General features: G+C 33.8%; 4 protein-coding genes across 4 annotated transcripts; 2 read left to right on the top strand and 2 right to left on the bottom strand.

The window, feature by feature from the left end:
* Nucleotides 1-409: 409 nt before the first annotated feature.
* LOC21385066 (aluminum-activated malate transporter 2) lies at nt 410-3,312 on the top strand. The gene is made up of 6 exons (XM_010090341.1): nt 410-695; nt 1,008-1,148; nt 1,501-1,773; nt 2,147-2,256; nt 2,361-2,504; nt 2,815-3,312. The coding sequence occupies exons 1-6, from the start codon at nt 410-412 to the stop codon at nt 3,310-3,312; spliced, it is 1,452 nt and encodes a 483-aa protein (XP_010088643.1).
* Nucleotides 3,313-5,649: 2,337 nt separating this feature from the next.
* Nucleotides 5,650-8,990, top strand: LOC21385065 (aluminum-activated malate transporter 2). The gene is made up of 6 exons (XM_024172830.1): nt 5,650-5,941; nt 6,148-6,288; nt 6,531-6,803; nt 7,292-7,401; nt 7,506-7,649; nt 8,496-8,990. The coding sequence occupies exons 1-6, from the start codon at nt 5,650-5,652 to the stop codon at nt 8,988-8,990; spliced, it is 1,455 nt and encodes a 484-aa protein (XP_024028598.1).
* A 1,290-nt stretch (nt 8,991-10,280) lies between these two features.
* LOC21385064 (aluminum-activated malate transporter 2) lies at nt 10,281-15,262 on the bottom strand. The gene is made up of 6 exons (XM_010090339.1): nt 14,998-15,262; nt 14,390-14,530; nt 13,546-13,818; nt 12,901-13,016; nt 12,620-12,763; nt 10,281-10,736 (listed from the first exon to the last, which is right to left on the bottom strand). The coding sequence occupies exons 1-6, from the start codon at nt 15,260-15,262 to the stop codon at nt 10,281-10,283; spliced, it is 1,395 nt and encodes a 464-aa protein (XP_010088641.1).
* Nucleotides 15,263-18,600: 3,338 nt separating this feature from the next.
* Nucleotides 18,601-23,564, bottom strand: LOC21385063 (aluminum-activated malate transporter 2). Its single transcript, XM_024172818.1, has 6 exons — nt 23,315-23,564; nt 22,180-22,320; nt 21,793-22,065; nt 19,755-19,873; nt 19,537-19,680; nt 18,601-19,038 (listed from the first exon to the last, which is right to left on the bottom strand). Exons 1-6 carry the CDS (start codon nt 23,562-23,564, stop codon nt 18,601-18,603), a joined length of 1,365 nt encoding a protein of 454 aa, XP_024028586.1.
* Nucleotides 23,565-24,078: the final 514 nt, after the last annotated feature.

Raw genomic sequence — 24,078 nt, 5'->3', positions numbered from 1 at the left:
TCATTTGACTCTTGCAATGACTCCGTTGGAGATTCCCCCGTCTGCTTCAGTCCCTTTCTCTCTCTATCACATCGTTAATAATGGAAAGAAGCTCCAGATGTTTGTGAGTATGCAAAATTGGATGTTTATACATCCGTACAGATATATTATCAGAAAAGCGACATTTTTTTTTTAGTCTTTTCTTGTTATTCATCACGTGCATTGAATTGGAATATAGTACTGTTATATTAATATTATTGTTTTCTTACCCAGATGACCATTCACACTGATAACTGCATTTCATTGCTATATAAATAGCTTGCATGTACTGAAAGTTATAACTTATAACCAGCAATATTATACGTCCAAAACTTTTTTTTTTTTTTTTTTTTGTTTTGCCTTTCAATAGCTAGCTCTGGAGTGTGAAAAAATGGCATCTTCAGACCAAGAGAACTCAGGAACTAGCTCTTATAGTAGTAGTGACGGGCTCTTCAAGGCCTTGGCTGAGAAGATGTTGGGAAAAGTAGTAGAGTTCTCAAGGAAACTAAAGAAACTAGGACAAGATGACCCGAGAAGGATTATTCATTCTTTGAAAGTAGGTCTAGCTATAACATTGGTCTCCTTATTCTACTACTTCAAACCACTCTATGATGGCTTTGGCGTTAATGCCATATGGGCTGTTTTAACCGTTGTTGTTGTGTTTGAGTTTTCTGTAGGTATGTAAGAATTTCTGGGTATCTACCACATTTTTTTTTTATTTTTTTTTTAAATTTGAGTGGTATGTAAGAATTTCTGGGTATCTACCACATTTTTTTTTTATTTTTTTTAAATTTGGGATCGAATAATAAATATCGAAAGGCACATCCCAACTAAATTGGCACTCGTATTATGCGACGATCTGAAACCACTAGATATATATATATATATACATGCAACATTGTAGAGTACTAGTGCTAGCTGCTTTTGAATCAAAGTTTTCTAGTTAACTGACCAGATTTCTTTTCTTTGTTTCCTTATAATTATTTCAGGAGCAACACTTGGAAGAGGTTTGAATAGAATGTTGGCAACTTTGCTGGCCGGTGGTCTTGGCCTTGGAACTCATCGTTTAGCGACTCTTTCTGGAGAGACAGGAGAGCCCATACTCATTGCAGTCTTTGTCTTTGTAATAGGTACAAATAATTTACTTATAATTTTATGGCCGTTTAGTTTGCTGATTCGAGTTTTTAATTCGAGTTGAGATGTGACTTTATGTAAAAACTTTTTACTGTAGTAAAAAAGTTAAATGTGATTATTTATGAGAACTTTTTATTGTAACAAAACTCAAATTGTAAACTCGAATCGGTGAAATAAATGAGGCCTTAAACTTACTAATAATTTCATGATTATTGAGGGCATGCATGTGCCAACTTCTTGGAAACCAAGTGATCATTTTTGAATCACATGATCACTTTGCTTATGTTATTGTTCGTACCTTATGATCAAAGCCAACAAATTAACGACATAAGTCTCTTTTATATGCAGCTGCAATAGTAACGTTTTTAAGATTCTTACCCCAAATGAAGGTGCGGTACGACTACGGGCTGATGATGTTCATATTGACCTTCTGCTTGGTGTCAGTGTCTGGGTATCGCGATGACGAGGTGATTAAAACGGCATTTAGAAGGCTTACCACAATCACGACCGGTAGCATCACTACCGTGATCGTGTGCACTTTCATCTGCCCCGTATGGATCGGAGTTGAGCTTCACAAGGTGGTTGCTGGAAACTTGGAGAAGCTTGGAAATTTCTTAGAAGGTACTAATCAAAATAATTGGGATTTTTTTTTTAAATATAAAGATCGAGAAACTGGTATTAGGAAGATTACCACATCATAACTAGATTGACATCTAATAAAAGGTTAATGGTCAATTATTTAATTCAACATAGGTACTAATTAAATGAAAGTAACAGTGTAGGGACAAGTTTCAATTTAATTACCGTTTTCTAGAGATAATATATTATATAGATATATACGGGGGATCATATATATATGATTCTTTCCTGATTAGGATATAAACAATAAAATAAAATATTGATCTCCTTAAATTGTAAGATATGCACTCTTTAGTCTATATTTTACTTGCTATCATAAAACATGCGAACAAGTTATAAACAAATTTGTTTACAGGATTTGCTGGTGAATACTTTCAACTATCTGAGGCTGAGGACTCCAGGGACAAGTCATTTCTTGAAGGATATAAAAGTGTTCTCACTTCAAAAGGCAATGAAGAAAACATGGTTGGTGTCGTTAGGGCTCTTGTTCGCTCTTTCTTCTTTTCTTCAATAAAAATTTAGTAAAGTGAATTCCAAATGATAAATATTTATTTTCATTACTTCTACAGGCCAATTTAGCTAGATGGGAACCGCGTCATGGTCAGTTCAGATTCAATCATCCATGGAAACAATATCTGAAAGTTTCCAATCTTGCTCGACAATGCGCCTACAAGATCGAAGCACTCCACGGATACCTTCAACCTGAGACTCAAGTATGATTTTAGAATTCCTATTTATAAAATCTTATATACCAAATTTCATACTGAACAACAATGTCAACTAATGATCATATACTTATCATAATTTGATATTATCATAATCAAATTAGATTTATCAAACAGCTTGATCGAATCTATAAAAATACGATATTGATTTAGAAGCACATACGACAATTTATTAACATATAAGCACTTGTTGTACATACTCACAATTGTCTTCATAGTATCACACAATATTTATGATCTTAACTACGTAAATATCACGGATTTGATACTTAATTTATTTGTCTTTTATTACAAACAGACACCCCAAGAAGATAGAAGCAAAATCCAGGAACCATGCAAAATTATTAGCTCGGAATGCGGCAAAGCCCTGAAGGAATTGGCATCCACGATGAAGAAAATGAGAAGATCATCAGCACTGGCCGAACCCCATATCGCGAAATCAAAAGTTGCCATCGAGAATCTCAAAACGATGCTCAAGTCGGGCCAGATTTGGAAAGATTCCGATATCCTGGAGATAACTCCGGCTGCTGCCGTGGCTTCTCTCTTGATGGAAGTTGTTTCTTGCACTGAAAATATCGCGGAGGCTGTTCGTGAGCTTGAATCTCTCGCCCATTTCAAGAGCCCCAAGCCTAGAGTCACACCAGAAGATCCGCCACAAGTGATGGATGATAATCAGCAGGGAGCTATAATTGGTGCACCTGATGACCATGTGATTACAGTTAATGATGGACCATCTGATCAATATTTGATGAGAAATCCATCTAGCGTAGCAGAAGGTTCGCGGATCCATTTGTAGGAGTAGAGATACACACACTCACACACACACAAAAATATATATTTATAACTTGGAAATCCTCCCAATATGGGGTGACAATTAGGATTGCAAGGGGTAATTTTTTTTCTCTCCTCCATGGTGGGGTGAGTTTTGTTTCATCCGTTTCCTGTAACTTTCAAATTTTTGCAGTTTCGACTCGAAGCTTAGTAGATGTAATGCTTTAAAATTTCTTGAACCACGCACACACATACATGTGTGCGCGCGCAATATGATATTTTGCAAAATTTTCTCAAGTTTTAGTGATATGATTTGACCATATATCTCTTTGATCTTTGATGTCTAGTATGAGCTAGTACTCTCGATCTTTGAAAAAGTTGCTAAACTAGTCCTTTTGCTAGTTTGACTGGCCAATGAGATGTACAGGATGGTGTTAATAAATAATTTGAGTAGAAGTTTTTTTAGGAGAATTGTTTTTTAAAGCAAAAAATAATAAAAATTGAAATGCCAAACCTCTTTTTTTCTACTAAAAATATAAAACATGTTCGAAACTCCCAAATAAGAAAAGAATTACATGCTTGAACTCTGCTTGAAATTGTAGTATGTGATTTTTTTTTTTTTGGTATTGCGCCTTCCTCAAAGAAGTTAATTTCCAGCAAAAAAAAAAAAACAAAAAGGAGAAACAACTCTTTGGTATTTCAAATCCGCTAAGCACATTCACATGTATGCTTTTTTTTTTTTTTTTTTTTTTCTCGAGTAAAAACCATTATGATGAGAAAGCTAACACAATTCTAACTAGGTACGTTGGAACCTATCATCAAACTGCCTCCCGCAATGAACCACCAATGTTGGCTTTCCCTTAATAGACCCGAACCGGCCAAGGCCGCGTATTTTGACTTCCCAACTTCTGAAATCTCCAATCTCATCAGTGAGAGATCTTGCTTTTCTTGATTTTCAATGATCTGATCGTTGGTGGCTTCTCTCGTACTGTGATTGGATGGACCCTACTTGTATTTGGTACGATGTGTTCTCTCTCAATAGAGTGGCCAATTGTTTTGCAGTGATCGCAGAAATCTGAAAGGTTTCATGTTCTATTAAAATAAAAAAAATGAATTGCTCTTCTCGTTCAATTGATAGATTTCTCGCAGAACCTCTGCGAAATCAACGACAGAAACCCTAGCTCAAATGCCCGCCAATCTACCCGCAGGTTTTTTTTTTTTTTTTTTTTTAATGAAGTTTTAATGGAATACGGCCTATTCCTCCAAAAATTTCTAATATTGTATTCACATGCCAAAATAATTGGCTCAACCTTATCTTGAAGGCGATGAAGAATATTCTATGACCGTTATCCTTTTGCCAAGCTTCATTAAACCAACACAAGATCTCAAGATCGTAACTATCTCCATCCCTTTGAGAACTAATGTTAAACTCTCCGTTTATCACTGGGTTTGGGAAGTAATTAATTACAACATGAAACAAATATTACATATAAATACTTGATTTAGAGTGTATAAAACCGCCCTATTTATCCTTATCATTAACACATTTAGTAGGATTTGGGTGACCCGCTCCTTATCGTAGGGCCTTCAACGAACATTCCTGTCAGTGTCTGAAGAATCCCTATAATAACACTTAATAGGTATACTATTCCGGACTTTTTTTTTCCATAAAAAATAAAAAATATTACATATGTACAATATTTAATATTCATTTGTGATCTGTAATTCCTCAAAACTCGTAAACCAAAGAAATAGAATTATAGTTCTCATATTTTAAACACCGCGTAAGTATGGCTTGCCTCATTTTGACTCTTGCTATGACCATCGACAGGAGAATGCCCCTGTCTCTGTCTACTTCGGTCACGTGATGTCTCATTAATATATATACATACACACACACATCTTTCTCTCTCTCTCATCGTTAATTGAAAAGCTCCAAAAATGAATGTTGTTTGTGAGTGTGCAAAATTAGTTGGTAGATTCGTGTCATAGTCGGATCATAGTTCGTGGCTCGCTACAGTATTTTTTCTCAAAAAAATACACATAAATCAAGAATAATTCTGAATCATGATTCTAAATACATGAACCAAACGTTTTATAACTTATTTAAGAATCAGTCTTATTAAGATGGAGTTATTTTATTAACACTTACGCATAAGTACAGATATGCTCAGCAAACCAATAATGTTTTAGTCTTTTCTTGTCATTCATCACGTGCATTGTATTGGAATACTATACCGTCCTTTCACATTTATAACTCGCATTCCATTGACATATAAATAGCTGCACTTAAAACTTATTACTTACCAGTATTATATAACTTTGTTTCCCTTTTGCATCGATAGCTCTATAGTGTGAAAAAATGGCATCTTCAGATCAAGAGCCCTCTGGAACTAGCCCCAGTTTTGGTAGAAGAGTTTTCAAGGCCTTCAAGGCCTTACTTGAGAGGATGTCCGGAAAAGTCGTAGAGTTTTCAAGGAAGCTAAAGAAACTAGGACAAGATGATCCGAGAAGGATTATTCATTCTTTAAAAGTAGGTTTAGCTATCACATTGGTCTCTCTATTCTACTACTTTAAACCACTCTATGATGGTTTTGGCGTTAATGCAATATGGGCTGTTTTAACCGTTGTTGTTGTGTTTGAGTTTTCCGTAGGTAAGATTAATTTTTCAGGTATCTACCGCTTTTTCCTTTTTTTTTTTTTTTTCTTTTAAACTTCAAGAGCGAATAACTGATATTATAGAGCACATCATTTTAATGAACTAACATATATATAGCACTAGTACAATATACCTACATAAATCAAGTTTCCAAGTTAACTGATCTGATTTCTTTTCTGTGTTTCTTTATAATTATTTCAGGATCAACACTAGGAAGAGGTTTGAATAGAATTTTGGCAACTTTGCTGGCCGGTGGTCTTGGCCTTGGAGCTCATCGTTTAGCGACTCTTTCTGGAGAGACAGGAGAGCCCATACTCATTGCAATCTTTGTCTTTATAATAGGTACAAATAATTTACTTATTTTAAACTTTATCAACCATTTCATCTTATCAATAATGCTTGGAAACATGCATGTGCCAACTTCTTGCAATATTCAATTTTTTTTTTCCAATACCAAATGACGCGACAATTTCTTAATGTCATAATAATTTTTAAAGTATCATATTTGGAACACATCACTTTGCTTATATTTTTGTTGGTACCTTTATCAGATCCAACTAATGACAGAAGTCTCTTATATGCAGCTGCAATAGTAACGTTTTTAAGATTCTTACCCCAAATGAAGGCGAGGTACGATTACGGGCTAATGGTATTCATATTGACCTTCTGCTTGGTCTCGGTATCCGGCTATCGCGATGACGAGGTGATTCAAATGGCATTCAGAAGGCTTACCACAATCATGGCTGGTTGCTTTACTACTGTGATCGTCTGCATTGTCATCTGCCCCGTATGGATCGGAGTCGAGCTTCACAAGTTAGTTGTTGGGAACTTGGAGAAGCTTGGAAATTTCTTAGAAGGTAACTAATACAAATAATTGGTAATTTTCTTTTAAATGTAGAGAGAGAATCTGAAATCAAAGATCAGGAGGAATAAAAACAGTAGTTTTTGGTACCCTAAGCCTGATTTTAAATGTAGACACCGTTTTAATATTATTAAAACAATTAAATACCTGTAAGATGTTGCATTATATTAAAGAGTATCAAAATGATTTTATTCCTTTTTACGATTAGATAATAAATTAAAGCTTAATTGTCGAGATATTTAATCCAACAACTCAGGTACTAATTAAATCATGAAAGAAACACTGAGGGCTCAAGTTTCAATTACCCTTTCGAATATGTGTGTGTGTGTGTGTGTATATATATATATATATAAATCCGGGTGGAATATATTCTTCACTCCCGATAAGGGATATAACAATAAAATAGAAGTGAGATGTCCTCATATATCATACTATGCCAAAAAACATGCGCACTTACAAGTTACAAAACCAACTTGTACACAGGATTCGCAGATGAATACTTTCAACAATCTTACGCTGGGGACTCAAGGGATAAGTCTTTCCTTGAAGGATATAAAAGCGTTCTCACTTCAAAGAGCAATGAAGAAACCATGGCCAGTGTTAATCTCTATTTCACTCTATACATCTTCTTCTACCCTTTGAAAAATTTAACTAAAGTAAATTTCAACTGATAAATTCTTATTTCATACTTCTACAGGCTAATTTGGCTAGATGGGAACCACGTCATGGTCAGTTCAGATTCCGTCATCCATGGAAACAATACCTGAAAGTTTCTAATCTTTCTCGGCAATGTGCCTACAAGATCGAAGCACTCCACGGATACCTTCAATCGGAGATTCAAGTATGATTCTAATGTTAGAAATTAATAATTTGGTGAAAACCATCACCCAAAAGCCAAGAACATTCATGTCAGATCCTCAAGAACTAATAAATCTGTAAGCAGAAGCGTATCTTAATCTATATTGACTGATTTTTTACTAGAGTCGTGCAGTTTGTCTTTCAGATCAACACGTTTTCCTAGAGAACCCTTTAACTTTTTCTTTGTACTCTCTCTGATGATGAGATGTCAGAATGAATGAAAATTTTACATGTGATCTGGGGACCATAACTGCCATTTATTGATAACTTCTCTGTTATCTTTTGGTATTTTTATTTTAGCCCATCATAAAAATAGAAATTACCTTTAAGTCTCTACACATTAAAGGCTCACACCATATTAGATACATTAAAACCCAAAATACCCAAACCTTAGTAGATCACTTTTAATTGGGTTTAACCTTATATGAGAGTCCGCAACACATAATTATTCACATATAAACCCAACGTTGGATTAAGGATCCAACATCTAAAACTTCTATTATGGATCTTACATACAAAATTTCACACTGAACAACAAATAATCGTGTGCTCTATCATGATTCATGATTTGATAAGGCCTACTGTAGTTGATCTTCAAAGCTACATTATATATTTTTAAATTAATAACATAATCATACTACATTAATCAAACAGTTTGACAGAATCAATAAAAATATATGATGATGATTTGCAAGCACATATAGTATAACATTTCGTACACACTTACAATTGACTACAAAGTATCATGCATGCAATATCAATTATTCTTAGTTACGCGAGTATTGCAGATTTGTAAGTAATTAATTTATTTGTCTTTTGTTGCACACAGACACCACAAGAAGACAGAAGCAAAATCCAGGAACCATGCAAAATTATTAGCTCAGAATGTGGCAAAGCCTTGAAGGAATTGGCATCCACAATGAAGAAAATGATAAGATCATCAGCACTGGCGCAACCCCATATCACAAAATCGAAAGATACCCTCGAGAATCTCAAAACCATGCTCAAGTCGGGCCAGATTTGGAAAGATTCCGATATCCTGGAAATAACTCCGGCTGCTGCTGTGGCTTCTCTCTTGATGGAAGTTGTTTCTTGGACGGAAAAAGTCGCCGAGGCTGTTTGTGAGCTTGAATCTCTTGCCCATTTCAAGAGCCCCAAGCCTAGAGTGACACCTGAAGATTTGCCACAAGTGATTGTTGATTTTTTGCAGGAAATAATAATTGGTGCACCTGATGATCATGTCATTACAATTGATGGACCATCTGATCGTTGTTTGATGAGGAATTCATCTAGAGTAGCAAAAGGTTCACGGATCCATTCGTAGGACGCCCATAGATACACACATGCATATATAAATATATATATATATTGGAAATCCTCTCAATGTAGGGTGACAAGGAAGGCTGCCAAAGTGCTAGCATTTATTCCTCTCCCCCAACGCAGCGTGAGTTTTGTTTCTTTTGTTTTCTCTAACATCAAAAATTTTCTTTAACTCATAGCCTATTAGAGGTTTTTACAACTTAATATGCAATTTGGTTTAATTCTTTGACTTTACAAATTCAATGTAATTTCTTAAAAACTCTTGCATCACACACATATACATGGATGCGCGCACGATAATTTTAGAAAAATATTTCCCCAAACCAGTCGTCTTAATCGGTCTTCAGTTATACCTCCTGATCTTTGATGTCTAGTAGGAACTAGTCCTCTTGATCTTTGAAAAAGTTGCCAAACATCTATACCATACTCTATTCTCGTAAGATGATATACATGTACGTGTAAAATGACATAAATGGAATGCCAATCCTTTAGGGAGTTTTAATCAATGAAATAGATCGAAACATTGTTGATGTTGAAATGTTTTGATAGAAAATTAAATTTTTGGGGAAGTTCTTTTTTATAAAGAGAAAAAATAATAAATTGAAATGCCAAACTATTTTTTCTTCTAAAATAAGGCATGTTCAAAACGCCCAAATTAATGAGAAAAGAAGTACGTCCTTGAACTCTGTTTGAGATGTCCTACAGATTTTGATGCCATTCTCTCCATCCAATTATTCAAAAAAAAAAAAACCCTCCTCTGGACAAGTGAATTAAAGCAATCTTGTTATGTTAAGAAACCATTATTGGAGAATGATGAGTTAGAGGGGTTGATATCTCATAACATCTCATTATGAGATGTTTGTTTCCTATATTCGTCAATGATTCTGAATCATAATTCATGGTTCTCTACAGTGTTTTTCTTTCATAAAAAACACACGTAAAACGATAATAATTCTAAAATCATGAACCAAACGTCAACTAATAAGTAAAACGTTAACATATGTATAAAAGGCTACATTTATAAATCTAACTAATAAATATAAATTTATAATCTCTGATCTTGAGAATTAACATGTGTGTGCCAATATTATTATTTAAAAAAAAGCATATTTGCTGAATAGGGGCTAGCATTTATTTAGTAGTCCTTTAAAAAAAGATTAATATTTCATTAAACACATTTTCCTCTCGTTTATCCCAAATTTCTAGCAGTACATAACAATATGAGAACCCTACCTAATTAAGTAGCACAACCGACATTATACTACCGAATTTGCAGAGATATTTTCCTTTTCTTTTAGCAAGCCTTCTGGAGAAGATCCATCAATTTAACAGAATGTTCTGATCCTTCAGAACCAAGCTGGGGCTGAACTATTGCACGGTGCAGTAAACTCGGCGGTTGTTCTAGCGCCACTACCGTGGCATCTTCAGTTTTGAAACGCGCAACAGAAGATAGTTCAACCACGGTCTCTGCGATATCGTCGATGCATTTCACGACATCAATTAGAACTAAAGCTACTGCAGCACCAGGCACTATGTCAAGGAGATCGCCGTCATGATCTTGCCACTCGTATCTTTTGAGCAATGATTTTAGGTTTTCAGCAGCATTCTTAGAGTTTGTAATGTGGGCGCTAAATGACGATGATCGAATCCTTTTCTTCATTGCTGCTGCCAATTCCTTCAGTGCTTTACCAGATTCTGTGCAAATTTTGGTGCAGGGTTCTTGGATTTTTCTCCGGATTTCAATTGGAGTCTGCAAGAATTTAAAATTTAAGCCAAAGATTGGTTCAAATCAAGTACAATATTGAAAGTTTTGTTTGATATGTGTGCTGTTAATTAATTTATTTCTTTTATAAAAGTTTGGTAATAGGTGTAATCGTGTACTTGAAGGCAAGAACTTAAAATTTTATTGATCTATAAGAATAAGGTAAGAACTTTAAATAGGGCATGAAGATGGATCAAGCGAAAAAATTAACTATAACTGGACAAGCCCAATGCAGTCATTCTATGTTAATACCCCGAAATATATATTTTTTTTAAAGAGAATATTGCATAATTTACTCTTAAAAGTATACGAGTACTCTAGATTTTTACCGAGTAAATAGTAGAAATCCTAACTCAAGCACTTATAAAAGGTATTTGTCTATTTTCTACCGTATTAAATCATGTCAGATAATAATATACAGTTTGATTAACAATTCTCTAAAATAAAAAGTTGACCTATACTGATAAAGCTATTCCCCTACAATATACTGATAGAAAATGTGACTCAAGCCAACTCAACTCAACAGGGTTGAGTCCCGGCTCTCTCATAATTAAAGAGTGCGCCCCACCTGGGTTGAAGTTGCAATTGGAATTTTCTAATGGCTTTCCAGCATCTTTATGTTTAACGGCTTTGAAGGAGAAATTTAATGCTCAAATTTCTTCTTTCTAATATGCAAATATCTCTTGTTGCTGGGTGGTGATTTGGTGATCAGATGGAAATAAGATGATCTTTTAGGGTAAATTAATATCCTTCTGTGCTTCTAATAAAGCTATATTTTGTAGGTTGTTATATTAGAGAGACTAGTGAGCTTTAAACAAGCGCATGTACAATAATTAGAAAGCTTTTTGGTAACCTCCTCCTCTTGATTGGATGGTAGGTAATACTAATGGTTTGGTGGCCGTAGGTACTAGGGTTTATTTGGATGCAGTAGGGTTGCGGAACTGCAAATGCTTTTTCAAGGATTGCTTTTCGTTTTTGAACTTGGGATAGTGGGACTCGAACGCTGCATCTTATAATAGAGTCAGTTGTGGTGTTACTGTTATAGGTTATACCTATTTATTTTAAGGACTGTTTGTCTGCTATGTTAGCAATTAGTTTTTCTTTAAAGTGGAATTTATGACAATTATTTATGATCTTGGAAATATAGTATATATGTTGTTATATATTGAATAATAAAACTCTTGATGAGATCCCATGGATACTAAGAAAAGATGGGTTTTTGCGCTTTATGAAACTTCTAAACTTTCGTTGTGACATAGACTTGTGGTTCGAGACTGAATTTTCATCTCGACTCTTCTGCATAAAGATCGTGTCTATCTTCCTTTTCATAGCAATGTTCAATTTAATTTTTCAGGGGTCGTTCTGTTTCAATCATAGTTGTGTATATTGGGCAACTATCTACTGATTTATATATCTTGTCGGTCGTTTTTACCTCTTAGATTTTATCTAAAAGAATTTTAATTAGACAACCAGGCATTCATATGTTGCGGAGAGGAACATAGTATGTACAAACATATTTGGTTTTGTCAATTTTTTTTTTCATACGTCGAAGGTTCCTTTTTTTTTTTTTTTCCTTCTAAGTACTTGGTATTTTTCCTTTTCAATTAAAAACAATATTTTGAAGGAGAAGCTTGGTTTGAAATGGGGTTCTAGTCTAGAAGATGCAAATTTATATCCCGTTCATTTCACTGATTCGAGTTTTGTTACAGTAAAAAATTCTCAGAAACAGTCACATCTAACTGTTTTGCTACAGTAAAAAATTCTTATATATAGCCACATCTCAACTCAAATTAAAAACTCGGATCAGCGAACTAAACATGTTATTAGTTAGTAGCTTAAAAAAAATGTTACTCTATTGGATACGCATATACCTGGATCTCGGAATTCATGTATCCGTTAAGAGCTTTGATCTTGTAAGCACATTGCCGAGTTAGGAATCCAACTTTGATGTAATGTTTCCATGGATGGTGGAAGCTGAACTGCCCATGCCTTGGCTCCCATCTTGCCAAATTAGCCTGAAAATTAGGTTGAAATATTTTAACTCTTTGCCTGAATCGAAAAAATAAAATAACAAAACAAAATAATCGTAAACAAGAAAAAAATAGACAAATTAATTGACACAAATTAATTGATATTTATTATTAATCCCTACCATATTTTCTTCACTGCTTTTTGTAGTCAAAACACTTCTATACTCCTCAAGAAATGATTTTTCACTATTCGTTGACTGCCCATTCCCTGGTATGTGAAAGTATTCATCTCCAAACCCTGTAAAGTTTGCTTCACTTAGTTAGCCATGTGAAGATCGGTAAAAACCAAACTAGAAATACAACCCAAAAAAAAAAAAAAAAAACAGAGAGAGAGAGAGAGAGAGAGATGAATTAATGGTCGTGTTTGGAATTAATGCCCGTGTTTAGAATTAATCCCTTTTTGTTTTTCACGTTTTCTGAAAACGAAAAAATGAAAACGTTTTCAAAACGGCGTTTTGCACAATAAAGACAAAAAACGGAAATGAAAACGATTTTTTGGTTTAGTGTAAAATAAGAGAGAAATGAAAAACAACTTTTAGTCGTTTTTTATTTTTTGTTTTCGTTTTCCCCTCTCTTGAGCAGAGAGAAAGAGAGAGAGACATTAATGAGTTTTTTTATACTGAAAACAATCTCTTAATAAAACTAACAAACGTATTTTTAAAAATGATTTATGTCTGAAATTAAAAATGTTTTTATTTTCATTTTCGTACAAAAAAATATTTTGAAAAGAGTTCCAAACGCGTCAAATGCAACTTATAAATTAATACCTTGTAAAAAGTTACCAAGCTTTTCTATGTTGCCAACGATCAAATTATGGAGATCTTCTCCAATCCAAACAGGGCAAATGCAAATACAAATAACGATAGCTGTGGCACTCCCAATGATAATAGTTAATAATCTCTTACGAGCCATGTCTATAACCTGATGATCTTTGTAGCCCGAGACAGATACCAAGCTAAAGGTCAGTAAGAAAATGGTGAGCCCATAGTCATATCTCGCCTTCAAACTTGGAAAGAATTTCAGGAATGACACTACTGCGGCTGCATGTCAAAAATCAATTTTATTATTCATAAATCTATGCCAAAGATATCTCTACTCTTTCTTTTTTTCTTTTTTTTTTTGGGGGTGGGGGATACAAATCTAAAGAGATCAAAAGAAGACTAGTGGTGAGTGATAACTATCCGAAAGTAAGCCACAACATTTTATCATGTTCGGATCTTGATCTAGACTCCAATCAGCCATCTCTCACTTACACATCAAATTTTGTCATATACTTTTTTTTTAACAGAGATTTTTTTTTTTTTTATGTTTTTATTTTTTTAGACTACGAATCAATTAGGAAGGTGATCAGTGGTATTTTATCATATTTAAGTTTGCTATATAGTAGTTCTTAATTACACGTCAGGAAACTTGTGATTCTCCAAGAGAGTGTAAATTATATACAGGATACCACTTTTGTAAATTAAATGAGTATATTTATACGATCAATTCTCTGAAAATGGTATCCCTCTAATGCAATCTTTCTTACGAACCAAGAGCCCAATTCTTCGATCTCATAATTCCCCCATTTCTTCTGCCATGTATACTTGTCTGAACTAATTGTATATTTACCTACAAAAAATACGAGGAAGGCAACAATAATGGGCTCTCCAGTCTCTCTACCAAGAGTTGCTATATGATGGGCCCCAACACCAAGAGTACCACCTAACAACGTTGCCAACATCCTATTCACGCCTTTTCCTAGGGTTGCTCCTGGAAGGAAGGGAAAAAAAAAAAGGAAATTAAGAAAATAAATAAAAAAATTATAATGTATAATTTTTGTCCTTAAAAAAAAGAAGATGAAGAACTTATGGCCGTATTTGGAATTGATCCGGCTTTTATTTTTCACGTTTTTCGAGAAAAAAATGAAAACGTTTTCAGCGTTTGGCGCAATAAAGACAAACACGAAAATGAAAACGATTTTTTAGTTTAGTGTAAAATGAGAGAAAAATGACGACTTTTAATCGTTTTTCATTTTCTTCTCTCTCGAGCAGAGAGAGACATTAATGAATTTTTTTATACTAATAACAATCTCTTGATAAAACTATCAAATATATTTTTAAAAATGATATATATCTGAGATTGAAAACGTTTTCATTTTTATTTTCATACAAAAAAATCATTTTAAAATGAATTTTAAACGCGCCGCATGCATACAAAATTTATTTCATTATACATACCAACAGAGAACTCAAAGACCACCACCACAGTTAAGACGGCCCACATTGCTTCGTCGCCAAAACCAGGTCGAAAGTAGTAGAACAAGGAAATCAACATGAGTGCTAAACCTACTTTCAGTGAGTGAATAACTCTTCTCGGGTCGTCTTTTCCATGTTTCTTCACTTTCCTCGCGATCTCGACCGCCTGATCAACCGACAAATTCCGAGCCCAGCTCTTCACAGTACTCTTGGAAGATCCGGGGCTTTCAAGACTCGGGCATGCCATATCTTCTGCAAAGTAGTTTGAGAAAAGCAAAATGGATATAAGAGAGTGTGAGAATATATGAAAAAGGTGGCGAGCCATTTTGCATGGAGGGACCAAAGTCCTCTGTAAACTGACAACAGATGTAAAGAAATCTGTCACGTGTAACAAAAGGCTGAAAATTAACGTGATGAAGTTTACATGATCATAATCTACTGCTTGTTCTGATCATGAATGGTAATGCTAGTTTTTGTAATCAATACGACGTCTCCAACAAAGCCTTAGTAATGCTATTTGAAATGAAGGCAAATTTTTATCTAATCTGAAGTACTTCATAATATGAATCAACTTAGTGACATTTGTGATAAGATGAATTAACTAGCTGGCTGGTGGCTGCCCATAATAATGAATTCACTACCATTTGTATCAATGTATATGGATTTTTTTTTCAAATCTAAAGAGTAGGAATATTTTAGATATTGTATTAAATTTCAGAGTTAACATGAATGCCAATTTAGAAAATGCATGGATGACGGATTTTTTTATTTTTATTTTATTTTTTTTTAAAAAAAATTTCTGTGGCGTTTCCTCTCTAATAAATTTGTGGATGTAAACAGTGACGGATCGAAAATTTTCTTTCAGTGGGGGCACAAATGAAGATAACATTCTTTTTTTTATCAAATCAATTATGAAATCTGGCCAGAAGTTCAAACAACATAATTTACAAGCATTAATATTCAGATCGATTGTTATAAAATTGAAGTCAATAGAAAAAAAAATTATAAAAAGGAGCTTTTATACAAATTTAAAAAATAAAATTGCACGAAAAAAATTGCGGGAAGAAAGTGAACCAAAATGGTGGCTATGGTACAAAGAAAAGGGAAAAAAATGAAATAATCTAAATATGAAGTGGGGGCAACTTTAAGAGAAATATATTTAAGTAAAGGAAAATACAAAAATTAGAGAGATATGGGGACCAAATTGAGAAATCAAAAACTTTGAGTGGGGGCAAGTGCCCCACTTGAATGGATTTGTCACTGGCTGCAAGTATACCCCCTCTCTCTCTGTCTTTCAATCTTCTCCAACTTTTCTCTCTAGCAATCCTCCGATATTTTCTCTCTAAATTTTGAAAAACTAATTCAGTCTAGAGCTGTAAGTTTGGGCCATACTAAACGGGCTGACCCAAGCACGTTACTATTCACATATCCCATTTTGCTTTAGTGGCCGGGCCAAGCTTGGCATGGCAGAGTTCCGAACTGGATTGGGTTGGATGTTGCAAGCCCAAAAGTGGTTTTGAAGCGAGACCTGAAGTTTTTCATTTTTTTGGGAAATAGTAGAGAATAGGCCAATATGAAAGACGAGAATCTGAGATTGGAGGAGGGATGAGAGAGAGAGATGCAGAGGGAAGAGAGACAGATCGCGTTAGAGGACCGAAGGAAAGAGAGAGTGATCGTGGGAGAGCGGCGGAGGGAAGAAACAGTTTGCCGGAGAGCGCCGGAGGGAAGAGAGAGAGAGAGCAAAGGTCGGTGAGAGAGAGAGAGGAGTTAGGGTTTTTTAGTGGAAAGGACATTTTTAGAATCTTATGTGTGGATAAATCTGAATATATCATAATTTAGCCTATTTATTAACTTATGTAAATTATTAGCCTATTAATTTTAATTCATCTCAAGTCTTGACCTATTTCTCTCTTTTTTTTTTTTTTTTTAAATTTGCCTTAGAATGACCAGACCCATTGTCTTTTAGGGCCCAAACCAGCCTGGTTTAAGGGCGGGGTTGGGCATCCTCAAGCAAGTAGACATCATTAAATCATCAAGCAAGCTTGTAATTCTAGATTTTCTTCATTCCCAGAATTTGTCGGAGTGTTTTAAGGAGTTCGTATCAGTTTGGATCTCTTAGAAGCTACCCTTTCTAGATTTATTGAAGGTTTGATTTGAACACGATATGCCATTTTTAGACTTCAAAATCTAGTGCCACTACTAGAATCAGGTCCTTTAGTGACGATATATGTCTGTCGCTATATTTCCATATACAATGATTGAGGACAAGTTGTTGCTAAAACTATTCGTACAACATTACGAGTTTTTGTCGTCGCTAATTGGTCTTTTTCTTGTAGTGTGCAGAAACACTTGTTTCTCTAACATGGCCTCAATCTTTATCTTACACTCTTAATCACGTGTTGAAATGCTTTAGAAGATAAGAATTAGGAAAGCATTTCTTAGAACTTTGTTCAAATGCCTTGCACAGATACATTGTAAACCCCGAGAAATTAATGAATAAAAATTTGTGATTTTATTACAATTTGGATTATGAATTTCCTCGCTACTACGCAGTTTGATAGTTCATGCAATTATGTGATTGCTTTGTAATTTAGAATCAACTCCATGATTATGCCATGAGATTATGGAGATCTAGAGTTAGGATCTCTGTGTATGATAAACGATTTTAAGTGTGGATTTATTAGAAGCTTTACAATTTCCAATAAATTTCATTTGATCACGTATAATGAAATTAGGAACTATAACAGGAAATGGAAACAGAAATGCATAAAACTTAAAGATATGTAACTCTGGTATTTAAGGCAAAAAGGATTGATTTTATTGAGTTTAAAACATCCAAAATTTAACATGCAATAGCTGTAAATATAGCTTCTTGTGCTTCTCGTTATAAAACTTTATGAGAAGCACAAAATCGTGCCCTAAATAAGTTGACTTCTATTGGTGTGTTCTTTTGGTGTTCATTGTCCTTCTTGTTGTTTTCCGAAGTACAATACGGTATACGGATTTAGCTTGGCCTTCAAAATTTCTATACGTTTTAACTAATTAAGTACATGGATTGCCCGCTAATCTAGCTTTTGGCTTAGAATTTTTCCGTTGGTTTTTGTCACATTTGGACGGCTGCGCACGGTTTTCATGATATACATGGTTAAGAAATTACGTGGTTGACATTTGTGGTGAATTTACAAAATTGTAATAAATACGGTTATTCTGATTTCCTTATGATCTGATCAAACCTTCTATGAGATTCGTCGACAAACATTACAAGTAAAAGTAAACAGATGAGCGTAACATTACACTTCAGCTTTGGTCAAGTACGACAGTGATATTAAGAATTAGTTGTATGATTAAGAGAATATAATGACTGACACCATACGACGGTGATATAAAGGCTGACGCCATACGACTTAGTGAACGTTTAGTTTACAGATTCAGAATTATTCTCGATTTATGTGTATTTTCTGTGAAAGAAAATACTATAACGACTTACGAACTATAATTCGAACCATGATACGAATCTTCGTACCAAACACAGTCATATTTTATTTATCACCAATCATAATGACTGCTCATGCTGTTTGTCTTATTCTATCCATCACCAATCATAATGACTGCTTCTGGGACCACGGTTTCTTCGCGACGCATGTTGTTCGGTTGTTGTTCCGGTGTCGGCGTCGCAATAGTATCTTCCGTCTCGAAAGTTCCGGTTGAAGTCAACTCATGTACGGCCTTGGCAATTTTCTCAGCGCACGTTACGACCTCAATCAGCTGTAATGCGACAGCCGCAGCTGGTATTACGTCAAAGACGACAGCTTGTTCCCACCAGGATTGTCCTTTCAATAAGGTCTTGAGGCTCTCAGCAGCCGTTTTCAAGAGGTCAGATCTGGAAAAACAAGTACTAGATATTGAAGAATATTGGTTAATTGGTTTTCTCATTGTCCCCGCTAATTCCTTTAAGAGTTTTCCGGATTCTGAGCAGATGATTACGCAAGGCTCTCGCATATGGGTTTTGATTTCAGCCGGCGTCTGCAGTATGTATGCAAAATCATTATACTTTTAGTCAATAATACTTTTATATGGATGAAATTATGCACAGAAAAAGAAGACAGAAAGACTTCACAAATTAGTACGTACACGTACGGAGGAGTTAATTTTCAACATAATATTAAATTAACGGAAATATCTCCTGTGAGTACCCGGACCAACCAAAGACTTCCATCTCATGTAAAACTTTTCGGGTGCGGGTGCGTTTAGAGTAAAAATTCGTATCATAGTTCAGATTATGATTCGTGATTTATTACGATATTTTTTCTCACAAAATATACACATAAATTAAAAAAAAAAAGAACCAAACGTCATCTTATTTTTTCGAGTGTAACACTAATATTAGTCCAACACTTGTAATGTTGAGTGTTAAAGTACTACACGAAATGAAAATTGTTATAAATGGCGTCAGACTTGTCGGATGTCAAATTTAAGACATTTCATATATCTATATATAGATATATATTTATATATACGTGCCTGTATATCAGATTTCAAGTAGCTGTTAAGTGCTTCAAGTTTGTAGGCACATTGCCGGCTTAATGTTCCAATTTTTATGTACTCCTTCCAGGGATGATTGAACCTGAACCGGCCATAGCGCGGTTCCCAACTTGCCAAATTAACCTGATCAAAACCTAGAGACAGTTAGTTCCGTACGTACCGCTAGAAAGAAATAAGACAAATTTCATGTGGCTCACCATTGCATCTTCAGTGTTTTTTGAGGTCAAAACACTTTTGTAGCTCTCAAGAGAAGATTTGTCAGCAACAGTACTTCTCCGGTCATCTTCCATTGTGGCAAAGTATTCAGCTCCAAATCCTGTGATCATCAACTATTATGTTTTAGCTATTCTCTCAATTTCATCTTTCTTTCTTTCTTTCTTTTTTTTCTCATGTTAATTGCCCTTATAAAACATGTTGTATTTACGAATTAAATTGTTTAGTATATTTATTACGTATCATGGTCGGTACTACCAGCACAACTGATGCGATTAGGTAATGTAGATGCCTCGAATGAGTTGGAAGGTTCGATTCACCAATTGAGATATATCCACCTATATATTTACTAAATCACATTAAAAACTATCCCACTTGTATGAAGCTTTTTTTTGTTTTTGTTTTTCCAATAGGAGAAAACCTTATTAAAAATAAAAGAAAAAAAGTCTTACAAAACTAAAACATAAAAGCATAGGATGATAAAGAAAAGCAAAGGATGGTAAAGAAAAACAAAAATAAAAAATAAAATAGCAAAAACACACCCATGAGAGAAAAAAAATCTACAATTTCCTTATTTTAAAGCCCTTTCCACTATGATCGTAAGCTTGTAGAAAGATTTTTTTTCCCTTCGGTTGTTGTTCAATTTTTTGCCTAAAATTGTTCAGATCTGCCAAGTTTTCTCAAGAACTCGAAGCAGCAGTTTCTGCCTCTTTATGAGGGGATATGCAATTATTCAAAAAAAAAAAAAAAAAAAAAAACGAGCCTTTTGCGGAGAAAATTATTGGTTTTTCATTATAATCTAGAATTAACATTTCTTTTCCAATTCGAAAATTTGGTGGATAAGTAAATCATTTTCAAATTAACTAGTATACTTAATGTCAAATTTCACATATATCATACAACTAATTGGTGTTAAATTTGACATTAAGTATGGTAGATGAAAATTTTAAATATTTGTTGATTTATTATTAGCTGTTACATTTTGACCTTTTTCACTTAATAATTATTACTTCTACCTTTTTAATTATATTATAAGAGTTAAAATGTTTCCTTCTACAAGTTTCAAAAGATAACATTTATGACAAAAGTTACTATAACATTTAAAACAATCATTATTCATGAAGCATAAATAAAACAAATGTCATTTTTATACTTTTTGTGTCAAATATTCACATTAGCATTTACACTTGACATGGTCTTACTCTTCCATAATAAATCAGGAGAATGACAAAACGTTAACGTTTAAAACACCAATTCTAAGTTTGGGTGATCATCATGTAGACGACGATGGTAATGCAGTGATCAAAAGAAGGTATATCATGCTGCTGGTATATATCTCGACTCATATAGTAGCGGAGTCAAGAATTTTTTTGCGGGACATGTATTAAAATCAAAATTTGAATTACTAAAATAATAGTAAAACTACTTTTTGAAAATATTTGTATATATGTGTTTTTCTTCTTTTTTTTTTTGTCCAAGTGAACCAATAATATAAAGTGAGTTAATTAATTAACTTTTTAGACAATCCACACATTTGTGAACTTATTAATAGTGCCATTGATTTTTAGTTTATTTGGTCTCTTAGGTTAAAAACTATGAGATGCTTAAAAGTCAAGTTTTAAAGTTGTTAGAAAAATCTCGTACAATTATTACACTAGAAAATTTCTGGCGGAGCAAGCTGAGAAAATAATTGTAAGAAAAAAAAAGTTGGGGGAAGAAACTGCCTCGGTTTGAAATTGCTACGCCACTTACCTCATCGTCACACGTGATGTATGTCAGGGTTTATGATTGCCAGAAAAAAAAACAGTCCGTACATTTGTTTGATTTTTTTAACCTGACCGGTAAGAACTATTATTTTAACTGTTGGATTAGATTTTGTGTCACGTTATAAATTAATAATATAAATACTCGCATATTAAATTGTTGAAAAACTAATTCGATGGTTAAAACCAGCTGTTCCTACCGGTAGGATAAAATGACAATTCATATGATGAGAGTTTATTTGGAAACTGATCAATGTACCTTCCAAGAAATTCCCAAGCTTTTCAATGTTGTTGGAAACTGAATTTTGGAGTTCAACTCCACTCCATACAGGGCAAATGCAAAGGCAAACGGTAACAGCAGTAAAACAGCCAATGGCCACCGTTGAGAACCTCTTATAGGCCGTTTCCCACACCTCATCATCTTGATAACCCGGGACAATTACCATACAGAAGGTCAGTATAAATATTAACAGCCCGTAATCATTCCTTGCTTTTATTCGGGGACAGAATCTCATGAATGTCGCTACTGAACCTGCAATAACACAATATTATATTTATATATGTATATATGTGTATATATTAATATATATATATATATATATTATAAGCCAAAGATGTATATCAATTATTCAAATATGTTTCATACCTACTAAGAAGACAAAGGCAGTAAGTAGTATGAGCTTCCCAATTGATCCCGTAAGAGCTGCTAAACTATACAGGCCAACACCAAGAGCCCCAGCTAACAAGGTTGCTGCTGTCCGATTTATAATTTTCCCTATTGTTGCTCCTTTACACCCAAAAAAAAAAAAAAAAAAAAACCCAGTTGTATTAGAGCATCTCCAATGCGGTGTCAATGCTCAATTTTAGCATTTGAATGAAAAAAAAAAAAAAATTCAGTCTTCAATACAATGTTATTTTTTATTTTAAATTTGATAAATGCTATAATTTGTAGCGAAGTTGTCACAAAACATAACAAATGTCAAATTTGACATTTGGTATTGATATATTAACCTTTTAATTTATTGATTACAACAATTTTCTTTTATAATTGATTTAATAGTAATAGTTTATTTTTACAAGTTTCAATGCTTAATAATCATGAAAAAAAAATTGGATATGTCATTTTTAAATAACATTATGCATTGGATTACAAAATAGAATAGCACATCAATATTCCATTTTTACACCTTTAATTTAATGGTAAGCATTTGTATGGAAGATGATCTTAGTGTGAATTTTACACTAGAGTAAAAAAAAAAAAAAAAAAAAAGGGAAATTAAGGATTTATTTTTAACCGTCAAAATCCTTCCGAAATAAATGAGAAGGGATAATTAACCATTAAAGGAAGAAAAACATCACAACTAAACTGGCACCAAATTTTTTCCTCATCTCGCACTAAACACCCCACTCAAATATTGTTAAAAATAAGAAAAAGAAATACAAGAATGTTTAGAAAAAACCACCTTGAATGGCAATATTACACCAAGAAAAAAAAAAAGCAAAGAAAACGCAAAAAAGTTTAACCATAATTCATATTTGTATTATAATATATATGCTCTGCCTTAATTTGATTTTATTTTGACTAGATCTAACATTTAAAAACGTGCATAAACGATAGCGATAGCCAACAACATTACAATGAAATTAACATCATCACTGTATATGTTTATTTACGTGACATGAGAATTCAACACTTCAAAAAATAAAGAAAATCATTGGTGTTCTATAAGCTAGAGTACTAGATATAATTTACGAATATCGTTTGCAAATATTGTTCTTACCAACAGAAAACTCAGAGACGACGACCACAGTTATGACAGCCCACATTGCATCAACCCCAAAACCGTCGTAAAAAGGTTGGAAATTGTAATACAAAGAAATCAGCACGAGTGCTAAGCCTACTTTGATGGAATGAATAACCCTTCTAGGGTCATCTTTTGCCACCTTCTTTGTTTTTTCTGCAAAATCTACGACCTTTGCCACTAAGTACTTAACAGGCAAAGCCCTAAGACACTGAAAACCAAAAGCCATATTGTAACCAATATGGTATAGATATGTGCAAACAGGTAATCTTTATGGCGATATATTGATGATTTATATAGAGCTATAGAGTAAATATACATATTAAATTTCTCTATATTATGTAATATTTTGTTTTCACATTTCTCTATTTGACCTCATTTAGAAATCTGCATGCTGTGATCGGGTAATTGGAGTTGTTGCCGTTATTTCAACAACGTACGGCTCCATTATATATAAGGACATGACGTTATGGATACTTCGTTAAAACACTCTTAACAAAACAGGAGAAAAACAAGGAAAATGATATAATCGTCAAGAGCCTATTGAGGTCAGAGAAGATCAGCACCTGTTTGTGGAACTAAAATGAGATTTTCGTTAATATCGACTGTTAAAATTATTCAAGTACATGTACGACTTTTGACTGCTAGGAAATATTAGCTAAATTCAACCAAAAAAAAAAAAACAAGAGCATGTTAGCTCATTAATGTAAACGAGGAGAAGTTTGACATATGAACTTGAGACT

Source organism: Morus notabilis, unplaced genomic scaffold (genome assembly GCF_000414095.1).
Source record: "Morus notabilis unplaced genomic scaffold, ASM41409v2 Scaffold1529, whole genome shotgun sequence".
NCBI classification, from domain to species: domain Eukaryota; kingdom Viridiplantae; phylum Streptophyta; class Magnoliopsida; order Rosales; family Moraceae; genus Morus; species Morus notabilis.
The sequence above is the reverse complement of the archived record's forward strand: the minus strand, read 5'-3'. Positions and strand labels throughout refer to the sequence as shown.

What these genes read in the sequence shown, in the direction of transcription:
- LOC21385063 (XM_024172818.1), bottom strand. Translation starts at nt 23,564, where the DNA reads ATGGCTTTTGGTTTTCAGTGTCTTAGGGCTTTGCCTGTTAAGTACTTA. An exon ending in TGCCTTTGTCTTCTTAGTAG is followed by an intron (nt 22,066 to 22,179) that starts GTATGAAACATA and finishes GTGTTATTGCAG; the next exon opens with GTTCAGTAGCGACATTCATG. An exon ending in AAAACACTGAAGATGCAATG is followed by an intron (nt 19,681 to 19,754) that starts GTGAGCCACATG and finishes GGTTTTGATCAG; the next exon opens with GTTAATTTGGCAAGTTGGGA.
- LOC21385065 (XM_024172830.1), top strand. Translation starts at nt 5,650, where the DNA reads ATGGCATCTTCAGATCAAGAGCCCTCTGGAACTAGCCCCAGTTTTGGT. An exon ending in TGTGTTTGAGTTTTCCGTAG is followed by an intron (nt 5,942 to 6,147) that starts GTAAGATTAATT and finishes TAATTATTTCAG; the next exon opens with GATCAACACTAGGAAGAGGT. An exon ending in ACCTTCAATCGGAGATTCAA is followed by an intron (nt 7,650 to 8,495) that starts GTATGATTCTAA and finishes TGTTGCACACAG; the next exon opens with ACACCACAAGAAGACAGAAG.
- LOC21385064 (XM_010090339.1), bottom strand. Translation starts at nt 15,262, where the DNA reads ATGGCATGCCCGAGTCTTGAAAGCCCCGGATCTTCCAAGAGTACTGTG. An exon ending in GGTCTTTGAGTTCTCTGTTG is followed by an intron (nt 14,531 to 14,997) that starts GTATGTATAATG and finishes CCTTCCTTCCAG; the next exon opens with GAGCAACCCTAGGAAAAGGC. An exon ending in CTTCCTCGTATTTTTTGTAG is followed by an intron (nt 13,819 to 14,389) that starts GTAAATATACAA and finishes TTTGACATGCAG; the next exon opens with CCGCAGTAGTGTCATTCCTG.
- LOC21385066 (XM_010090341.1), top strand. Translation starts at nt 410, where the DNA reads ATGGCATCTTCAGACCAAGAGAACTCAGGAACTAGCTCTTATAGTAGT. An exon ending in GCTTGGAAATTTCTTAGAAG is followed by an intron (nt 1,774 to 2,146) that starts GTACTAATCAAA and finishes ATTTGTTTACAG; the next exon opens with GATTTGCTGGTGAATACTTT. An exon ending in AAGGCAATGAAGAAAACATG is followed by an intron (nt 2,257 to 2,360) that starts GTTGGTGTCGTT and finishes TTACTTCTACAG; the next exon opens with GCCAATTTAGCTAGATGGGA.